General features: G+C 44.9%; 2 protein-coding genes across 5 annotated transcripts in view; one reads left to right on the top strand and one right to left on the bottom strand.

Moving 5' to 3' along the window:
- DCLRE1C (DNA cross-link repair 1C) overlaps positions 1-8824 on the bottom strand; it is a 22391-nt gene extending 13567 nt beyond the window's left edge. Inside the window, exons 1-4 of the mRNA XM_054016927.1 lie at positions 8644-8824; positions 5019-5070; positions 2240-2324; positions 271-330 (exon numbers count right to left, since the gene is read on the bottom strand). Coding sequence (XP_053872902.1) covers positions 271-330; positions 2240-2324; positions 5019-5070; positions 8644-8752 — 306 coding nt within the window. The 5' untranslated portion in view covers positions 8753-8824. The remainder of the gene's footprint in view (positions 1-270; positions 331-2239; positions 2325-5018; positions 5071-8643) is intronic.
- On the top strand, positions 7854-21443 carry MEIG1 (meiosis/spermiogenesis associated 1). Of its 4 annotated transcripts, none has more exons than XM_054016950.1 (3): positions 7854-7935; positions 15566-15737; positions 19125-21443. In XM_054016950.1, exons 2-3 carry the CDS (start codon positions 15600-15602, stop codon positions 19251-19253), a joined length of 267 nt encoding a protein of 88 aa, XP_053872925.1. In that variant the 5' UTR covers positions 7854-7935; positions 15566-15599; the 3' UTR covers positions 19254-21443. The 4 variants fall into 4 exon arrangements, with proteins under 4 accessions (XP_053872925.1, XP_053872934.1, XP_053872916.1 ...); XM_054016959.1 differs by lacking the exon at positions 7854-7935 and adding an exon at positions 8335-8374; XM_054016941.1 differs by lacking the exon at positions 7854-7935 and adding an exon at positions 8937-9065.
- The last annotated feature ends 853 nt before the right edge of the window (positions 21444-22296 follow it).

Genomic DNA, 22296 nt, shown 5'->3' on the forward strand with positions numbered 1-22296 from the left:
TCATGAGAGAGGAAAGAAGAGGTTGGAGACCTCAGATACAGCAGAGAGAAAGACAGAACAACACTAAGCAGAGGGGGAATAAGTGATCCAGACATGGGGCACAGTGGGGAAAGGGTCTCTAAGTGGCTAAACATGGGTTGGAGCATTTTGGAATCTCATTTCTATCCAGTTAAAGGGAGCAAAAAAGCCACATTTATGATTTAAATATCAACTTAAAATTCTTTAAAACTTTAAATTGGTTGTTAAAAATACTTGTTTTTAAATGGTTACCTCACCAGATGCTTCATCAAGTAAAGAAATCTGAGTTGGAGTTTCAACTTCAAGGGCAACCTACAACAAACAGAAAAAATGCATCATAAAATGTAGTACACATTGTGTTTGATGTATGATTATATCTAGGTGTTGCCTGATATGCCACAGACATCTTAAACTTCAACGTGCCCAGGGCAAGCAAGCTAAGTCTGCAGAAAAAGGAAAACAAATAAAACTTCCCCCAAAACTCTCACATTTTCAATTTCAATAAAAAAAAAATACATTCTGACAACTGTAAATATGTAATGGATAGAAGCTAACTAAGCCGAGCACACCTGGATCAAAAGACAATGTTACACCTGAGATCCCAACATTTTTAAGAAGTTGTGTTGATTTTCTCACTATTATATGGCTTATTTTTGGTTGAGAAAGCAATGACGCCAGCCTCAAGTGTTTAAAAAAAACCCTGCACAAACAAGCAAACATGAATCAGACTCCTCTTTATCCCCTGCCCCCAAAAAATCATGAGATAAGCTTGGTTGTTTTTTTTTTTTTTTTTTTTTTTTTTTAAATGACAGTTCTTCATTTCTTGTGGGCTTTGAACTTGTACGGCACACTGGGGACATGTTTTCAAGCTTCAATCCTGTGGATTAGAAGCAATTAAAAAAACCCTACACCTCACCCATCATATTAGTATGCCACCAAGTTCCTTTGTTTGTAGATTACTGAAGATACACAAAGTCAAAGTAATAGAAACAAAACTTTCTATACAAGTGTTACAGAAAGCTAAATGGAACTTGATGTTCATGCAACGCTGTGAAATATGTAAAACACCATATTAAGTACTTATAAATGCTTTAGGTATAAAGAACAATACAGTAGGTTTTACAGCACTTTACAAAAGGTAGTGTTTGCCAAATAAGAACAGGATCCCTGTCTGAGGAGCTTACAAAATACAGGTTGATATGAGTACAAAGTAAGACTAGTACCATCTAGACAGTGTGATGAGCGTTCATTGTAGCTAAATGCCGTGTTGAAAAGACGAAATGCAAGTAGGTCACATTTATATAATCCAACACTTGCTCAATGACTAGTGTTTATATTCACTCTGTTTACAGCTAAATTCATGGAGACTATTAGGCTCTGGGGTGATTTTGCATTATATGAAGCTTTTGAGGCTGGAAGGAAGACATTATAAAAGCAGGAGGGAAACAGCACTCCCTCAAAGATTCCTCCCCCGACTCCCTCCCCCCCACACACAAAAAAGGAGACCTTAAACCAAGAGAAAGAGAGAAGTAAAAGAAGGGATACAAATAAATGAGGGCAGGGAGAGAGAGTTGCAGAAATACGGCAAGGTAGGACAGCATCACATTTAGAGGAGAGGAAGAGAAACTAAAAGAGAAATCAAGAGAATTGCTAAGTTTGTGGCAAGAAAGATAGGACTACTGGCTGAATAGAAATAAATGTGCTGTTCCAAAGAGCACACAACAGACACTGAGGCTATGTTGACACTACAACATTTACAGCGGTGCAGCGGCACTACTGTAGCACTTCTGGTGAAGACATTCTAAGTGGACAGGAGAGCTCTGCCGTTGGCTTAATAACTCCTGCATCCGCAAGAGGAGGTAGGTATGTCAGCAGGGGAAGCTCTCCCGCAGACACAGTGTTGTCTACACTGGTGCTTAGTGTCGGTGTAATTTACATCGCTCAGGGGGAGGGAAAAGGCTTATTCACACCCCTGAGCGATATAAGTCATACCAAAGTAATTTGTAGTGCAGACATAACCTGAGAGGGGATGGGATGGGGTGGGTGGAAATTAAACCCACAGGACATTGTAGAATTGGACACCAGCATCACCACTTAAAGACTGTTGCTTTGGACACTTTGGAGTAGATTGTTCCTCCCAAATCCACCATATTGAAAAGTACAGACTCTGATCTGATTAACAATTAATGACACTTGCTTTAATGTGAAAAAGTTAACTTACAATGCGATTCTCCCAAAACTTGTATTTCGGGCTAGTCAGCAGCAACTCCTTGGTTACCGGTGAACAGTACAAGTGAACTTTCAAGCTGCACAGAGAGAAGAAAGTAGATCAATAAGGCTTTCAAAATAAAGAACAGGGGGAACAATCAAGTGGCATGTGCCTCTCCGCATAGCCTCTGGAACTTTCCCCTAGTTAGAGGGGGAGTAACAGAGCTGTAGAAGCAGTAGAGTTCTTGCTACCTCCGGGCTTCCCGCCTGGAGCAAGGTAGCCAACCAGACAGACTCCAGGCGTGGAGCTCCCTGCTGGGGGCAGTCGGGCTCCCGGCGGAAAGCCAAGAAGCCCGGTGCGTCTGCCCCATTCCCGGTGGGGAGTGGGAGCTGAGAGCCCAGGTAGCAGCCTGCATTGGAGCAGGGAGACAGGGCAGCAGCCCAGATCAGAGTGGGGAGCCAGGAGGGCAGCAGGGCTCCCCATGGGGAGCACAGGCGGCAGCCCAGCTTGGAGTGGAGACCAGGCAGCAGCCTGGCTGGGGAACCAGGAGCCAGCTTTTTTGTCAATTTCACAGGGTCCAGAAGAGATGTGAAAGTGACAAGAATGACAACCAACAGATGCCAGTAAGGCAATGTCTACAAGGACACTGCATTCCCTGAACTACACCAACATAAGCCCTACACCACTCATGGTGGTGGAGTTATGTCAGTGTAGTAGGGCACTTACATCGGTGGAAGCAAGGCTGTAGTGTGTACACAGACAATTAGGTTGACGTAAGCTGCCTTACGTCCACCTAACGCTGTAGTCTAGACGAGGTCTTATATGGAGGGAGAAAGTGATAGAGTGAGAGGGGCCAAAATTTGTTCTGTTGCCTTGGTAACATGGAACAGAGGACATGACTGGAGACAATAGTAAGCATGAATCTGAACCCAAATGGTCTGGAGTTAGATCAGAGATCACAGCTCACTCCTCTCTCCTTAATGGGCAAAATCCAAACGCACCAACCCAACCTTCAGATTCAGATCTGGATTTTGAACTGTTGAGTTTGAGAGAATTTAAGATCCAAAGTTTAGCTCTGTCATTTTAGAAATACAAAGGTCATATCTGGAGCATGGATCCTGGCCCACATCTAGTTGACAGTAAAGAAAGCTATGAGCAGGTAACTGCAGTGGTCAGTATCAGGCGAAATTTTAAGATGATTGTCTTGAAGATATAATTTAATAAGTGGTTACATTTGCTGTGGCTCCCCACAGGAGCAGGGAAAAACTACACCCAACCCAAGCAGGCTTCAGATTTCTAGCACCAAAGAGCAGCAATAGTGGGGTAGGTACAGCCCAGGCCGCCACTCTTGAACACAGAGGTATCTGTTCAGACATCCCACTGGTACAAAGCTGCATGTACTCCTTCCCCCCCGGGCCATGCGGGCTGGCAAAATAGCGATGTCCTATGGGAGTAGGTCCAGATCCCCAGAAACTCCCAGCAGGAAGAAGCAATGGATATTCACAGCCTTTGGACCCTGGTAACATCACCACATCATCTATACTTACTAACTTCATATACTGTTGTCTAGTCTAACCTCCTCCCAACCCTCCCTAACTACTACACTTCCTCTGCAGCAGCAGCACCACCAGCCGGAGCCAAAAGGTGCATCTGAATCCCAGTCCCCTTCCCATACCGGACCACCTTCACAGACTGTAATGTCATCTAGACTCCCATCACAACTCTGCACTGACATACTCTGAACTAGTAGGATGAGGAACCAGATTTGCCATGTACAGAGTCCACGTGGAATTGGTGGGGTCATGGCTAAAATTAGTTTAGCTAGATTCCATCCTGGCCCAGCGAGAGCTTTTCTATTCACAACTTTAAAGTCTGTTATCTAACAACCCTGCAGGGCTAGAAACTTTGTATCACTGGAATAGGGAGATTCCAAATGGGATCCGGCACTCACTTTTACCTAATCCTAGAAGTGATTACATGTTTAGGTATAAAAAAAAGTATTGAGGTCATTTTAAGAATTATTTCCCTCTCTGAATATGATACTGTGAGACTTACAGTAGCAAATACACCTACCTTTATATGGAAAGAGATACAAAATATAAACCAATAGATTGTTTTAGAGCTCAAATAAAAGTATTCTAGAAATTGTACCATGTGCCATATGCAGAACGTATGATGTGATAAGATTTTAATCAGCACTCAGATGGGATGATTTGTGTGGAAGCCAATCTGAACTCAGGTTGGTATATTGCATATAATTCACAGATCTTAAAAAAAACTGCAAAAACAGCAAGTTGAGCACGTAAGTAGTCTATGTAACCACCTATATTCATGTTACCATCATCATACTCCTTCAGATTGTTATACTTACTTGTGTTTTGTTTTAAATTAGATTGTCTACTCTGTGTGTTTGCACAGCACATGACACAATGGGACCTCCAATCCTGACTAGAGCTTCTGGACACTACTGTAATATGTAATACACTTTTCTACCCAATTATAACATAGTATGTGTAGTATTTGAAATTTTGCACACTTTGATCAGAGAAGTAGGAACACAGCTGTTTTAGGTACCGCAGGGTGGGGGTAGGCTTTGGCAGAGAAACAAAGGGAAAGTATCATATTGCAAGAGCAAGTGCTAGGGGGAAAAAAATCACAGCAGTGGATTTGTCGCCAGGTCCCAGTGAACTTTCAAGAAAAGTTTTCTGAGAAAAACAAAGTGGGTAGACTTGAATTTCCCCAGCACTTCAGGGACAAGTTCCAATGATATTACTTGAGTGAAAACCATTACCTGCACTCCAGTCTTCTTTTCAAGGAAGGCGCTCTCAGCCCTTTCATGTGATCTAACAGTAAGATATAAAGTTAAAAAAAATAAAGTTGTTATGAAAAGTTACCATACATCACAGCTTTTATATTTAAGAGTAATAGAAAAAAAATCACAGGTAGATTTATTATTTATAGCATAGTGCTATACAGTAAAATAAGAAACTATGATTCCTGTCCTGTGAAAAGCTAACCATCTCAGGCTCTGATCCTACAATGAGCTCCATGAAGGCAAACCCCTGAGCCAGTTGCAAGTTCTTTGCATGATTCTACAAAAGCTTATTCTCCCCAACAGTCCCACATAAGTTTGAAGCCCCAAAATAAACATGACAGACAGAAACAATGATAAGGGGGATGGATTTATAAACACTAGTCTGGATCAGTATTCTGCATCACTGCACATGCGCAGAATTCAAGCCCCCGCAGATTTGTTTGCTTACCCACAGAAAAATGACTTTCTGACAGGGAAGCTGTAAGAGCAGTCATGCAAATACATCGTTTCAGGCACCCAGAGCAGCCGGCGGACAGGTAAGTCACCGTGGGGCTGGAGACACCCTAGCCAGTGGCTCCTACCTTGAGCCAGGATCAGCTGCTAGTCCCTGCTGAGCTGGAGGCAGAAGAGGACAGGACTTCCTTTTCCCTGCAAGAAGTGGCTGAGGTTGTGTCAGACACATTCCCAGAAACCTCACCCAGCTGCAGGAAGCTCAGAATCGTCCCCTACTTCCTGCCCCCATCACTCCTCAGCTGTGGGGGGAGGGTTCACTGTATGGGGAGCTGCTCCCCCATCCACCCAACCCACATGCATCTGGACCTCCCATACCCAGACACCCCTGCCAAGCCTCACCCAGTACATCCAAAACTCCCCTAGTTCTCCATACCCAAACCCCACCCCAGTGAACCTCAACCCTTGGATCTGGAAACCCCCTTCACCCAAACTCCCTGCCTCCAGACCCCCACCCCTGCACCCAGACCAACACCCACTGCGCTCCCTGCACTCAAATCCCCACCCTGATGCCCCACCCCTACACCACCCTGTGCCCTAACACCCAGAACCCCAGGCTACTCATCCCCAACTAGCTGCACCCTGACCTGCACCCCATCAAGCTCCACTGCCCCAGCCCCCCCCACTTAGACCCACACACCCAGACCCCTCTGCTGAGCCCCAACCACCTTCACCTAGAAGCCCCTGCAGAATCCCATTGCCCCTGCACCTGGAACCCCCGCAACGAGCCTCTGTACATCCAGGTCCCCACCTATACCCCCCACTGAGCTGCCTGCACCCAGACTGTCCCACACAGAATCCTCTCACCCCACACCTGGATCACCACACATTGAGCCCCTCCACACTTGGATCCTGCCTGGTTGAGTCTGCCTGCCCCACACCTGGTGCGCCTGGCACAGAGAGGCAGCGCCCCGGGGTGTTTCTGGGGCAGGCCCAGGCCTTGTGCTGTGTCACGGTTGGGTGCAGCCTCACCACTGAATCCGTGTCCTGGGGACGGGGAGGCTGCAGGGTGATCTCCCACCTTTGTGCAGCCAGTGGCCTGTGCTCCCCATTGCAATGCTAAAGCCTTTTCATTTATTTGACAAATGAAACGTGAAGAATTTTGGAGAATTTAAAACATTGTGTGCAGAATTTTTGTTTGTTTTTTGGCACAGAATGCCCTCAGGAGTATGTAGTGTACATCATTACAGGAGTTTGTGCTACACAAAGGAAGGAGAGACATTTCCACCCCTTGAAATTAAAAATCAAAAAAAGAGTGACTCTCCAATTAGGTGCAGAAAATCTATGGTTACGATACAGCATTCAGCCTGAATGTCCTCTTAGATACAATGACACGTTGCTCTCGTGCATGGCATGAAAAAAAGTATGATTGTTTCTTTAAAAAAATAAAACCATAGCACTATGTCCTGCTGCATTCTAAAGGGAAACTGATTTTCAATTTTCCATTCCTGATACACATGGTTACATTTTACCTCTACCTTTGTATTAGCTGTATCACTTGGTTATCAATAACACACCCTTCAAATTAGTCTAGCTGGGGTGGTGCGCAGCGTAACATGCCTAGAAAGGACATGATGGGAAAGGGGGGCTGTAGCACAGCTCTGAGGTAGGGAGAACTTGGGGCAAACTTTGGATCAAAGTGGTACAGCTCCACACACAGAGGCAATGGGGAAGTGGAGGAACGGGGCGGGGACCAGAGCCGTCGTTAGGCATACGCAGCTGCATAGGGCACCCAAAAATTTGGGGCACCATTCCCCTTGTTGGCCAAAGCTGGACTCCTCATCTCTAGCCCCTTCCCCAGGCTGGGCCTGTGGGCTCCCTCAACTCCTCCCTCACTTGCTTAGATGGCTGAGGGCCCCAGCCCCCAGGAGCCCAGAGCGGTGCAGTGGCCTGGCCCACTGCTGCCCGGGACCCTGCCTGCCTGCGCACTCAGTCTCTGGCGGGGGCCAGGGCAGGACAGGAAGACCAAAACTTCCACATGAGAGGGGTTGGGGGGGAGAAAGACAGGGCAAGCGGGGGGAGGGGAGACTTAAAGTGACAGTGCGCTCATGGTCTCACACTTCCTTAACACATACACACTGTCTTCTCACACAGACTGGCTCTCAAACCCACATACACTTTGCCTCTCACAAGTCACAGTCCCCCAGTACAGATCGTCTCTCACACAGTCTCTCACTCCCCAACACACATTCTGTCATGTGCATGCACACACACACACTTGTATTATTGTTATTACTGCTTGATACTTCCTGTCAAAATGCTAGTGGTAAGCCAGGAGTGACTAGGGGCTGCAGGAGGGCTGTGGGCTCTGGCAAGATGCAGCTCTCACGTGACAGCAGGAAGCCTGCCTTGAGCCACTGCCTGCGTAGGAAGCTCAATGTGGGTTAGTAATGGGGCAGAGGGTTCTGGGGGGGTCCACGGGCAGGGGTTATGCCCCTGCGACACACTGGGGTCAGTGGGGCTGGCTGGGGACCACCTTCAGTGGAGCATTAGGGCACCAATTTAATAATACTGCGTAGCACCCCATAAATCCTACGGACGGCCCTGGCGGGGCCCAACAGCCCCACACAGGGAGGCCAAGGGGGAGGAGGGAGGGTGGCAAGCAGCCCCACACAGGGAGGCCAAGGGGAAGTGAGGGGGGAGGGTGGCAAGCAGCCCCACACAGGGAAGGGATTTTTGGGGTGTGAGGATCAACAGCTCTGAACTGAAGAGGGGGAAGTGGAGGGGGTGAGGAATGATTCCGGGATGGGAGGGAGAGGGAGCAGAAGGGAAAAGCTGAAGCTCAGAGCCGGGGGAGGAGAGGAAGACAGGGTCTCCGGGAGGTAGGGTGACCAGATGTCCCGATTTTATAGGGACAGGCCCAAAATTTGGGGCTTTTTCTTATATAGGTGCCCATTACCCCCCACCCCGTCCCGATTTTTCACACTTACTATCTGGTCACCCGACGGGGAGGACAGCAACCGCGCGGAGCTGGGGAGGGCAGCGGCAGGCGCCAGGCGCGGGGGAGGGTCTCCCGGGGAGGGGGGAGGGCGATGCGCAGCACCAGCGAAGCGGCTGGCGCGCGGGGCCGGCGGGACCTCTCGCGCCTCACCCTTGTGGCAGTGGGACAGGAAGTAGGCCCGGGCCCGCAGGTTCTCCCGGTCGAAGCGGTCTATGGACACCCACGGATACTCCCGCATCCGGCCTCCGAAGCTGCTCATGGCGCAGCCCTACTTCTCGGCCTCCATCCGTCCACCATCCCCGCCTGCCCCATTGGCTGCGGCCCAAACCAATCACAGAGCCGCCTTTGCAACCCGTCCGCCCACGAGGAAAGGGCCGGGGCGGGGCCTTTTCTTAAAGGGCCAGTAACAGAAACGACTTTTCTACTCCGGCTCTTGCTGTGAGGTTTGGAGCTACTGCTCTGTCCGTGTGAACCCGAGGACTAAAGGGCCCTGCAGCATGGGGAGAAGGGCGTGGCCGTGTACTCCAGCCTGCTCACTCCTGAGCGCAATGATTTAGCAATAAGAAATTTAGGTAATTAGTAACTGATACCATTAGCATCTACATCATTAATAAAAACAAGAAGGAGTCCAGTGGCATTTTAAAGACTAACAGATTTATTTAGGCATAAACTTTCATGGATTAAAAAAACAATGGGTTTTTTAACCCACGAAAGCTTATGCCCAAATGAATCTGTTAGTCATTAAGGTGCCACCAGACTCCTTGTTGTTTTTGTGGATACAAACTAACACAGCTACCCCTCTGATATTTTACATCATTAACAATGACTCTTGGTAACTGGATAATATTGAGTATGGATAATTACTGCATTAGGAATTCATTCCCTGCCTTAGTGCAGTGTTTGTTGCTTTGTAAATGCCTATCATGAATAATTATAGTTAGTCCATTAGTAATTGGTTGTGAGGAGTTATAATTAATTCAGTAATTGTGAAATATAAGTAAGTTATATTAGTAATTGTTTTGCTCCAACAATGTCCATTAGTTTTTGTTATTATGACATTCATTTATTTTGTGGGTGAGGAGCAAACTATTGAATTCTCAAAAGTGCTGTGCATTGTTTTTAGTACTTTGGCCCAGACCAACTCCTATGAGTTAGGCTCCTAAATACCTTTGAGGATCTGGACTTTTGTCTCTGTTCACAGCAGGTTCAGTGCCCTCTTCAGAGTGAGGAGGGGAAATGTAATTATTGCCAAGCACTAATCTGTTAGCTATTTATGCTGATGTCATCACCAGGGAGGTATATCTAGTTTTATATCTGTTAGGGGAGGATTAATGCAGGGGACAGGAAGTCAGACAACATGGATTCTTTTCCCAACTCTACCTTTGGCTCATTGTGTAACCTTGGTCAAGTCACTTACTCCCATTTTCAAAAGTGACCTGCCCAATTGAAGACCTAAATATCTGCAACCCAACACTTCAAAACGGAGCTGCCCCTTTTGAAAATCGAAGGGGTAGCCATGTTAGTCTGGCTCTGTAAAAGCAGCAAAGAGTCCTGTGGCACCTTATAGACTAACAGACATAGTAGAGCATGAATTTTCGTGGGTGAATACCCACTTCTTCGGACACATGCATCCGAAGAAGTGGGTATTACCCGCGAAAGCTCATGCTCCACTACGTCTGTTAGTCTATAAGGTGTCACAGGACTCTTTGCTGCTTTTGAAAATGTTGGTTATAATCTCTCTTCCTCCGGCTCCGCCGCTGAAAAGGCCAGTAACACTTGCTTCCTTTACAGGGGTACATTTACTACAGGGCTCTGGGATGCACACGTGCAAGCTCTATGCAGAAGCCTGATCTTCCCATTTCAGCTCCGGCTGCTCGCAGTGGGCGCACGCTGAGGATGGTCCCCAGCCGCCTGAGCTGTGTAATATCGCACGGGTCTGACAGCACATACCCAGCTGCACCCGTTACAGTCCTTATTCCTCTTCCAAAGTGCTGCGCTGCCCGGCCGCGCGCGCGCAGCTCGTAGTGCTGGCCCCGCTCCCGGGGTCCGCTGCCGGTTGGCCCAGGGTCCCCGGGAAGGCTTCTCTCGGCCTGGCTCGAGCGCCGGCGGTTGCTAGGCACCCGCACAACCGCCGCCGGACGACCCGAAGAGGCGGCGCCCGTCCCGAGGGCGGGAGCGACCCGGCGAGACCGTTGGTGAGTGGCCGCGCGGCGCCCCCGTCCCGACCCTCGCCACAGGCGGAGCCCGCCCAGCCCCGGAAGCCCTGAGGGGAGCAGGGGGCTGCTGAACGCCCCCTCCCGGCTCAGGGGAGCAGCGTGGCCTTGGGGTGCCTTTAAAAAGCCCCGGCTCCTGGAGTCCTGTGACGGGGGGGGTTCCTTAAAGCCACAGCTCCTGGAGGCCTGTGACGGGGGGGGGGTTCCTTAAAGCCACAGCTCCTGGAGGCCTGTGACGGGGGGGGGGGGGTTCCTTAAAGCCACAGCTCCTGGAGGCCTGTGACGGGGGGGGGGGGTTCCTTAAAGCCACAGCTCCTGGAGGCCTGGGATTAAGGGGAGATTTTTCCTTAAAGCTTCCGCCCCTGTGCTTATGGGTTTAGGGGAGAGTCTCGTCTTTCATTTAAAAAATACAATTTTGGGGGCTGGTGGTTTCCAAGAAAAGCTTAAAAACATGACCCATGTGTCCCTCCTCGCAGCTCAGGCTGCAGAAGGCAAATGATAAGAAAACAATTAGAATTCTTTAAAATCTTCGGATTTTCAAGCAACTCTCATGATTTTGGTGGGGCCTGACTCATGGATTCTGCATGTTTGGGGTTGGCAAGACTGGGAGGGTTGGCAGGGACAGGGGTTGTTATGCGGGGGGTGGGACGAGAAAGAATTGCACTGTATTTTTGTTGCCTTGTATTTTTTGTTGTTGTTTGTTTATATCTCTTTGTCCATCTTGTCTTTTAGACTGTAAGCTCTTCAGGGCAGGGCTCATGAGAACCGCCTTAGTGGGTCAGACCAATAAGGCCCATCTATCCTATTGTCCTGTCTCCGACAGTGGCCAGTACCAGAGCTTCAGGGGAAGTGTACCGAACAGGGCAATTTTGGGGAGATCCACCCCTACCTTTCCCTCCTGACTTCTGGCAGTTACAGGTGTAAGGTCACCCTGAGCATGGGGTTGTATGTCTGACCATCTTGGCTAATAGCCATAATCTTCTCTGTGTGTACAGTGACCAGTACAATAGAGCTTCAACCCTATTTGGGACCTTTAGGCACTACCAGAATTCATATAATTAATAACTGAGTCAAACACAATGTGTCAAGTATCCGGGGGTAGCCGTGTTAGTCTGTATCTACAAAAACAACATGGAGTCTGGTGGCACCTTAAAGACTAACAGATTTATTTGGGCATAAGCTTTCGTGAGTAAAAACCTCACTCCTATCCTGGGTAGATTATATCTTGTCTCTCTCTCACCCCTTGGCAACTCCTTTGCCAGTAGAGCCCCACTGGATTGAAATGGTCTGACCTGTCTGCTGGTACTTCTACTCATTACTGCCTGACTCCTACTTTGGGTATTGCTGCCATAAATATGTTCAAACATAAGACAAACTTAGAAGGTTCAGAGGATAGGTAGGCTGGTTTCCAAACTGTGCTGACCTTTAGGCACAGATTTGTGCCACGGTAGACTTGCCCTTTTCTTTTCCTTTCTGAATTTTAAGGAAATATGTGGGAGAGCAGGGGGGGGAAATTAGGAGGAGAGGTGTGGTTACATAACAGACTTGGTGAAAGTGGGAACCAGCAGAACATTTTTAAAACACAGGAAATCAGGAGTAGTAATCTGCCTCAGGTTGTGCACACATCTATTCTAGGATGTTTGTGTTCGACTACTATACATAACCCAAGAAGATACAGGATTCCACCACTTACAGAATTTATTCATTGATGTCTCTGTAATGGCAATCACTGTAGAGTATTTCCCAGTACCACATAGTGGGATGTGAAATTGCACAATTTCCCCCTAAATTAGAAGAGTGATACATATGGTAACCCTGTGGTGTCTGCTGGCAAATTGAGCTTTTTGACTGATCACTCTGGGCTGTCTGAACTGCACATCAGTATAAGTGATTTACCTATTAGACTTAGATAAAAGGTTTGACAAACCATCTTGAAAATTGTAATATTTGTTTTTTACTTGCATGCACTGACTTGGCACTTTGGCCCAGAGCCTCAAAGGTATTTAGGCTCCAAACTTCTATTGTCTGGGCCTTTATGTGTATGTTTTGCCTGTGTTTTCACAGGGGCTTTTATGGAAAGTCTTCTTGAATTAATAGATAGTTAGAATGTGCCATGTATGTGCATTGGACAAGTGCATTTGCTAAAAGAGCCTGGTATATCATTCCGCCAAGAAATGGTTAATCCTAGTGACATGTAAGTGGTCATAATAGATCTTTAGTGTTAATACCTCATTAAGATCCAATCCTATACTTAATTTGCTAGCATTGCTTCAGTAGGTCTGTCTGCAGGCTCAGTTGGTCAGCAGTATAACAGTTCTATATTATAGCTTACAATTTATACATCTTTCTTCCATAAGGATTCCAAAGTGCTTATTAATTCACACTGGGTCATGTTTCCCTTTGTAGTAAAAAAGTGCAATAAGGAGAAATGGCTCCAAGACTCAGCTGAGCAGGTTAATTTGTATTGTTGCATCCCATAGTGCGAGGAGAAAACACTTTGTAATTATGACAATTGGTATTTAAAGAGAGCTAATAATTGTGGAGTGCTGAACTACCACATATATGGCAGCATCTTTAGAAAAGGGCTAGGATATCTGTATACTTATGTACAGATCTTCACTAAACCCCATGCAAACTGAAATAATGCCCCTTTTCCTTGTTTGCTGATGTTTCCTTGTTTGTCTTTCTCTGCAAATACTGTAAGTATTTATGCCAGATGCAAATGCAGATTTCAGCTACTCCCAAATAACTGCTGCCATGCAAGCAATAACTCCTATTGTCTCTTCTGTAGTTGTTCGAGGGGACTGACTTCTGAATTGAACCACATACTGAATAAGGGGTTTCAGTTGTGTGTAGGATTTTGAGGAAGGTTTTGTAGTCATTTGCTATTCTTTTCAGCCTATAAGCCATGGGAGCACATGACCCAACAGGATTTTTATCCTCATCAGCATCAAGTTTAGAAACTTTCTTAAATGAAGACTTAGATTCTTGGAAATATAGCAAAGTCTTCCTAATTATGCAGCTGCAGCTTGGTGACACTAAGTTACTGTGAAAAGAATTTGGCCCATTGACCAATGAAATCCATCAGATGTTGTAGTGTCTGACGTATTTTTCTTCCTGTGTAAATGAAAAGTGCTCTCTATTAGCAGAATAAGATTGTGATCGTTGGTGCATGGTGGGGCCACACTGAGATTACTCAATCAGGGCAAACTACAAAGAATGGGGCAGATGATAACCAAAACTGGTTGTTATTCTAATAATTAGATTCACCAAGCCAGCAACAAAACATCTTCTACAATACCTTACTGGTTACCCAGAAGCCAAGAATACAGTTCCCTTAAAGCAATCCAGACTTGGACCTCCACCCAGACAGCCAAGTCAAATATGAGGAGGATTACTGAAAATCTTGTTCAATATATATATATAAAGTTCTACTAATCCCAAGGTATCGGACACATTACCCATCAGGTCAATGAATACTTCAGATCTTACCCAAATACACGCTTACAGCCAATTCTTATCAACTAAAAGACTTTTTTAAAAAAGAAAAGAGAGAGAGTATTGTGGTTACAAGATCATTATACATACAGATATGAATAAAGTTCTTAGGTCAGTTTCATAGTAGAGATGATGAGCTGCTGAGTTGCAAAAAGTTCTTTTCAGAATCAATTCATCAGGTTATAGTCCAAATAGCAGTTCATATATAGAGTTTGTTCAAATTTTTCCATGAGAATTAGCAGGGTAATCCAGACTAGAGCTGGAGACCTCAGTTTTGCGACTCAAGCTTCCCCGAACCAAGCTTAAGCAGATCTGAAATAACAGGATCAGGGCCTTAGAGTTCTTTTATAGATCTCTGGCAGGTTATTGATAGCCTCTTAACAGCAGGTATTCCTTGGGTGAAGCATTGTGGTTCTGAAGTAAAAACTCCTGTTTCCTATGTATACACAGGTAATTAGTTACATTCATCAGCATAAGGTAATTATCCATTAAGACATACAGTTTACTACAAACCTCAAAGAGAAATATTGACAATGTTATTATTACACTCAAGTTTCATCTAAATGTTAATATTCCCTCTGAATCATTGATCTTTGAATCAATAAAATATAGTAACAGACAGGAACCTTCTGGTTACATTGTTAACATCTAACAAGCTATAGGTAAACAGACAAATATGAGCAGTATCTTCTTCTAATTCTCTAACGATGCAAGTCTACATTTCAAAGCTCTATCATGCCTTTGTTAGCTATTTATAAGGAATGGCCTTAATTACCATTTATATACTTTTCTAATATGTCTTTAAAGGTTGAATTTGGGTCATTTAGCCTGCTAGTCACTTAACTCTTTCTGGCTCAGTGTCACAAAGCTATACTCAAAAAATTAATACAGTGAAATAAGAGGTGAACTAGAAGAGAAAACTGGTTCCTGTTACATATTGAAATTGGTCTAGATTTGGAAACTTAGGTCAAATTCATCACTTGAGCAGCTCTGTTGACTTCAGTGGAGTTAGCTCTGGGATCAGTTCAGCCATGTGAATTCCAAAGAGCACTGTCATCAGTAATTTGAGCATACCCTGAAAAATGGCATTATAATAGTTTACACATCTGGAAACTGAAATACAGGTGATATGGATTTACTCCAGAGAACATCATGTATTCAGTGTGATTCTGGACATTTTTAACATGTTAGTTTTTACTTTGGGGTTTTGAGGTGTTTTTGTTTTGTTTTGTTTGTTTTTTGTATTTTTGACTAACTATAACTTGTTTACTATGTTTACCAATTTTGTTCTACCCATTTTATGTAGAACTTCAACAATATGGCTTGCTCCAGTTTTTATATGTATCATTTTTAAAACCTAGTTTCAGCAAAATATCTGGTGGAGTTCCTGGAGCCATGGCTAGCGCTGACATCAAACCAAAATCTATAAGTCGTGCCAAAAAATGGTCAGATGAGATAGAGAATCTATACAGATTTCAGCAAGCTGGATACAGGGATGAAATTGAATATAAACAAGTGAAGCAAGTTGATATGGTAAGATTTATAACTGTGCAGAGGCTATGCATTTTAATTCTCTATTCCCTATTAAATAGTGAAGTAAAAATGGAGGCACACCGTATATTTCCTTTCATTTGCTTTTGTTTTTAATCAAATTCAATTTTAGTTCTTTAGGCAGTTTTAGAAGTGCAGAATAACTGATTTTCAAATACATTTATTTTACTTGACACTGAAACTCTAGCAAGCCTGCAGTGTGCTGCCTCTTCATCAGTTACATATGTAAACATTTCAGAGCTTTTATTACATAATGAAGATTTTTTTCATTAAAAAAAGAATTTAATGCTGGTGAAAGATATGGCATGGGCAGCTCACGGGCAGCTTCCACCCACTACTCTGCCAATGGGTACACCCCCTAATGTAGTATGCCCCCTTTTTAAGGATGAGAAGGTTGTTCAATATCCATGGGCTCAATCCAGCATTCTTGAAATTAGTGGCAGGTTTACAATTAAATTGTGTAGGAGTTGGATCAAACTCCTTGTACATGCAGTACTTGGTTTCTCTGCTGAAAATGTCAACAGTCGGGAAAGTTGATGCCAGGTATGGTGGAGGTGGTTGTAATGCAGACAGTTCTCTACTGAGACCATCAAGAACTCTATCTTGTACCCATTGAAAATGTCGTTGCATATGTCCTAAGCTACTGGTTAGTCACCTGATGTCAGACAGCTACGAAGCTACTCTGGATTCAAACTAGCAAACCTATAGGTGATAGGCTCTATATTTCATTATTAATCTCCTAAATCATTCAGTTCCTCAAAATCCCCTTTAAAAATCTATTCAGATATACTATGTAATTATTTTGAAATATACAGTTTGCATTAAAGAAAACTTTTGGTGCTACTGATGTCTTGTTACCACCTTCCATTATTTAAAAATCAACTGTTCGAAGTATTTTCAAAATACCAGAAACAGATTCAACTATATTGGTGTCCAGTCTCTCACCACATTTCATGTTTTAAATCAGTATATGCACATTCAAGCCTTTGAAATTGGTGAGCTACTGCTTCTTTTACCTACATAAATTATTGTAACTATGCAAAGTGATCTTTGAAAAGTTACTGCTGAACTGAATTTTTAAAAAATTCATGGCTGAATTATAACCTACTGAAAATAGAGGTGTAAAGGAACATGCAGTTCGTTCTTTTGTATTGGGCTCAGAAACTGTGGTGAAGAGTGTAGTATAAGTGCTTACACAGCAGTCCAGGTAGATCTTTTAATGAGAATGGTAGGATCCCTCTAGTTAATCAATTGTATAAGATAAAAGTCAAGACTGCTACAGAGTACAAGGCACAAAGCAAACTATGATTCCATTGGCAGAGGGACACTCCCAACAAAATAATTTCCAACTTAAAAACTATGTGGAGTTTTGTTTATATCAAATTTCCGTGGAATTAGCATAAGCTATATTGTAACTGATCACATTTTGAAATATGGCTCATTTTTGCTATATTATGGAGGCAACAAGATCTAAGAGCGGAGATACAAGGAATATTATATGGTACTTCCCTTTAGAGAAATAGCCCAAGCAGCCAGCAGATCTGTACATTGAAGTACTAGGCTGAGTAATAAAACTACCATTTATGAGCTATAATTCAAATACAATCTGGTTTGATATCCATACCTGCTGATCAGAAGTGAGAAATTAATATTTGGGATTCAAGACAATAGGAAACACTCCTGCTGTTCGTGCTGCAGGTGCTTACCTAACACCATGGGAGCTTCCAAAAGCTTATTAATTAAAAGGATTGAATGTCTGCACTTTTTACAATGTAATAAATATCTTGTGAAGTACTGAATTGAAAGCTATGGATGATGGTGCTCGGCACCTTCAGGATTGGGTCGATTGACACTAATTTTCCTGATTTTACATATGGCTCATTTGTTTCTTTGAAAATAATGATGAAACTAATGATGTGTCTATTTTTCATGGTTAGAAAGGTGCCGAAGAAACTTTTACTTGTACATAATTCTTCCATAACAAGTGGAATCTTTCAGCCATTCGGATTTTTGAATGACTGACTCTTGTTTATACTGTAAAAGGAAGGCATCCATTGGCTAATCAAGGGGAGTCATAGACATTAGAGAGGAAAAGACCTGTTAAGTAGGGTTACCATATTTTGTGCCTCCAAATGGAGGACACTCCACGGGGCCCCGGCCCCGCCCCCAGCCCCGCCCACGCCCCCCGCCCCAACTCCGCCCCCTCCCCAAAGTCTCCGCCCCCTCCCCTGCTTCCCGCGAACATTTAATTCGCTGGAAGCCTGAAGCAGGTAAAGGGGTGGGGGTGGGGGGAGGAGGTGCGGCCCAAGCTGGCCCCCCCGGCGGCTCCAGCCTGGGTCGCCTCGGGCCCTGGGGTGCCGGCCCCGGCCCACCACCCCCGGCCCGCCCAGCACTGCCGGCCGGCAGCCTGGCCCGGCCCGGCGCACCTCCGCGGCCCGGCGCACCCCCGCGGCCCCGGACCGGCTCCCGGACCGGCCCCCCGGCTCAGCGCACCCCCGCGGCCCGGCGCACCCCCCCGGCCCCGGACCGGCTCCGCGGCCCGGCGCGGCCCCGCGGACCCCCCAGCGGCCCGGCCCGGCGCAACCCCCAGCGGCCCGGCCCCGCGGCCCGGCGCGACCCCGGACCGGCTCCGCGGCCCAGCGCACCCCACGGCGGCCCGGCCCCGCGGGCCCGGACCGGCTCCCGGCACCGCGCCCCCTGCTCCCCGCCCGGTCCCGCGCCCAGCCCGGCCCGGCACCGCGCGCCCGGCCCGGCACCATGCCCCCGGCCCCGCGACCCCGGCCCGGCCCCGCACCGGCCCCGGCCAAAGAGGCCCCGGCCGAGCCCTCCCTCCCTCCCGATTTTCCCGGACATGTCCGGCTTTTGGGGATTTCCCCCCGGACGGGGATTTGAGCCCCCAAAAGCCGGACATGTCCGGGAAAATCCGGACGTATGGTAACCCTACTGTTAAGTCTAATACCCTCCATTGCACCAGACAATGGTTGTTCCTGTTCTCTACACCATATTTTCTAACAGCTTTGTCCAGTCCAGTTTTAGATTATTCAAGTGCTATGTCTTCCATCACATGCCCTTTGGATCATTCTTACTCTCTTCTGACATAGTGAAGTGTTGCTGGGTTTTTGTTTGTGTGTTTTTATACCATACAGAACTTTGACTAGAAACTAGTTTCTGATGTTTTATATTTTTTAATCTTTATTAGAGTTAAGCGATTTAATCATAAAGCACCAATCAGCTACAAACCAATTTATTCACCAAAATACAATCCATATAAAGATATCTCATTTCCTGTGATGTGTTCTACATGGATATTTCCTCTGAGTGGCAGCCTGTTCAGAAGATGAGCGTATATTCTTTTCATTCCGTTTGCAGGTGGATCGTTGGCCAGAAACAGGATTTGTGAAGAAACTTCAGAGAAGGGACAATACTTTCTATTATTACAACAAGCAAAGAGAATGTGAAGACAAAGAAGTCCATAAAGTGAAAGTTTATGCATATTAATTTTGTTAATCCCAACTACACTGTTTTGTTTTTGTTTGTTGTAAGTATGTTGCTTTAATCTATTTGAGTTTATAAAATGTAAGGAATTAAACAAGGTTTCTGAACTAATTTGTCCTGTTTTTAAATATAGCTGAACATTTTGGGGCGGGGGGAGTAATAATGTATGTTCAGCACCAGATTTTCACTGAGCTTTTGATGAGGTCCATATAATTAGAAGTGCTAATTATTATTTAGTGCATTACATCTTTAATGTACTTTACTGACAGTAGCTAACTAATTCTAACCACAACCTTGGGAGACAGGTAAATGTTATTATCATCAGTTTACAGATGGGAAAATGGAGGCAGAAAGATTAAGTGACAACCACAATATCATGAGTGAGTCGATGTCAGACCCAGGATTAATGTTTGTTAAAGGAAATCGAATGACCTGGGAGTAGGGGCCAAAACCATGCTATGGATTAAAAACTAGTTAAGTCACGGGAAACGGTCGTAACAAATAACTTTCTCTCTTAGCAAAGAGGAGTAAATAGTGAAGTATCCCATGGGTCCGTGGGTTTTTTTAATATAAGTATTAATGATTTAAAGGAGAAAGTATTTAGTGAATTGGTAAAATTAGCCAATGATACAGGACGTTGGACAGCAAAAACTAAAGAGGATTATGAAGAGTTAAACACATGGTGGGGTGAAGGGAATATTGGGCAGCAAGGTGTCAAGTGAAATCTAATATCTTTCTGGAAGTATGTCAATTATAATTCTGGTTTTAGTGACAGAAAGAGATGGGATTATATTGGTAGCAGCTAAAGAGTAAATGGATTAATATTTTTCCAGACCTAAACACCACAGTTTTGAATAGAAGAGAGAGAGTTGTGCTCTGTGGTGTGGTATTAGAAATAGAGGAGCAGAGGTGTCTGTCCTTTAGCCTGAAAACTTAAGGGCAATGTACTAGGGGATTAAAAATATCACATTTTTGACAATGCTGTATCCTTTTGAAGATCACATAAATGAATGAAACTACAGATTCCAGGGTTGCTCAACTTGCTGGTGAGGTGCTCAGACCTCAGAATTCTAACTGCAGTGGTCTATAGTAGTCCATTTTATTCTTTTGCAGCTGTTTTGCTTCGTTTGGTGTCTGTGCAATGAAAGCTATTAAACTCTAGCACATGTGCGTTACATTAATTGATGTAAATTAAATAACATTCCAATCTTTAGTACTATTTACTGTAGCTCCTTATCTTCTGTTAATCCTTTTGATATAATCCTCTGGATTCTATCTGCAAAAATAACTGTCAAAATGGCATTGTGAGGTCCATCTCGAATTTAGTCCATATCAAATGTATTCAGTTTATAAGGCAAAAGCTGGACTCCCAAACCCACATGGACTGCAAGCTCAACCTGGGATCTGGCAATCAGGCTGGGTTCTTTCTCGTCCCCACATTATCACCTAACTCAAGTGAGTTATGTTACAGGTAAAGTTGTGATCCATTAGATTGAGCATAGAGCTGAGACTCAAGAACCTTGGAGTGAAATCCTGGCCCCACTGAAGTTAAAATGTGTTGTGCTATTGTCTTAATTGATCTAGGATTTCACCCTTGGCTTCTGTTCCCTGCTCTGCTATAGACTCAGTGTGGTCGAGCGGCTTAACTTCCCTGTGCCTCAATTTCCTTATCTGCATGACAGATAAGCATTATTATTTAGTACCACTCTAGTCACCAAAAAGTAAAGATTCTATAATTATTGCCCAATTAAGAACTCTGGTGATGTGAACAGAACAGAATCCCATGCCTAGAACTGTATTGCTCTGCAGTACTACCAACAGTAAAAAGGAGTAAAAACTTATTTTGCGACCATATAATGCCATCAGTTTTTAAACAGAGCTCCCCATTGAAAACACAGCATGTCTTGTTGTCAGAGAAGTAAGAATATTGGATTTGGAGTACATATAGAGAACACATCTGTTGAATAAGAAAATGCTGCTTTTATGTAGACCCTTTTTTGACTATACCTAAACATCAAGCCTATATTATATGAATTGTGAACTCTAATGGATTTCAATGTGTGTTTTTTCCCCCTCCTTTTTTAATGCATTATATGTATGCTTCTATTCTCTATTTTGTCTTTTATATATAATGAACAGTATTAGTTTTGTTTGTGAAACTAAAGACTTTTAATAAACGAAGGTGGGGATTTATGACTTCTATGTATAAAAATTTGTTCCTATTTAGTGTAATCTTCATTTTCTGTAATGATGTGTTCATAAATCATAGGGCCAAATTCTGGTCTTGTTTGCATCAGTGTATCTAGTGATTTCACTGGAGTCCTGCTGGATTATACTGGTGTAAATTAGATTAGAATTGGGCCCATGGAGTCTTAAATTTACTGTTAACCCTTTTGGAAAAAAGAAATGGTATTGGATAGAAATCCCTAATCATAGCTGACGAGTAGTATGGGAAAATAACATACTGTTGGCTTCCATTGATTTTGTTCTGTTGAATTTTGAGAGGCTAGCATCACTGCTGAGCTATGCTTTAAGCCAGTGGTTCTCAACCTATTTATCATTGTGGGCCGCAGGTTGAGAACCATAGCGTGCCCCCCCCAAAACTCCCCACAGTCCCCTCTGCCTAGCGGCCCCTGCCCAGAGACCCCTCCACAGAGTCATGGGGCCAGGAGTGGAGCCCTGGGTACGGGGCCAGACACCGGACCCCGCTGCATGGGGCCATGCGGGGCTGGGCAGCCTAAAACCTGGGATGTGCTACAGCACCCCCACAAACCCCTAGTTTCCAGTGCCCCCCACCCCCTCACTGCTCAGAGCACCCCTCTCCCCCACAAACCTGCCCAGAGACCCATTCTACCGCACCCTGCTGGCAAGGGCACTCCAGCAGGCTGCCAGACACTGTCTCCCCTTTCAGACCAGAGCGGCAAATTTTGAATTTTTTTAAAGCACAGCTGGGCCACAGCTGTGTGCTAATTGGGCCACCTGAGGACCCCGGGTTGAGAACCGCTGCTTTAAGCAGTTGAATGAGACTGTGACATTAGAGGGAAAT

The sequence above is a fragment of the Malaclemys terrapin genome, chromosome 1, assembly GCF_027887155.1.
Source record: "Malaclemys terrapin pileata isolate rMalTer1 chromosome 1, rMalTer1.hap1, whole genome shotgun sequence".
Lineage (NCBI taxonomy): Eukaryota > Metazoa > Chordata > Testudines > Emydidae > Malaclemys > Malaclemys terrapin.

Coding starts and splice junctions, on each gene's coding strand:
- MEIG1 (XM_054016950.1), top strand. CDS start 15,600: ATGGCTAGCGCTGACATCAAACCAAAATCTATAAGTCGTGCCAAAAAA. Junction 15,738..19,124: donor AAGTGAAGCAAGTTGATATG/GTAAGATTTATA, acceptor TTCCGTTTGCAG/GTGGATCGTTGGCCAGAAAC.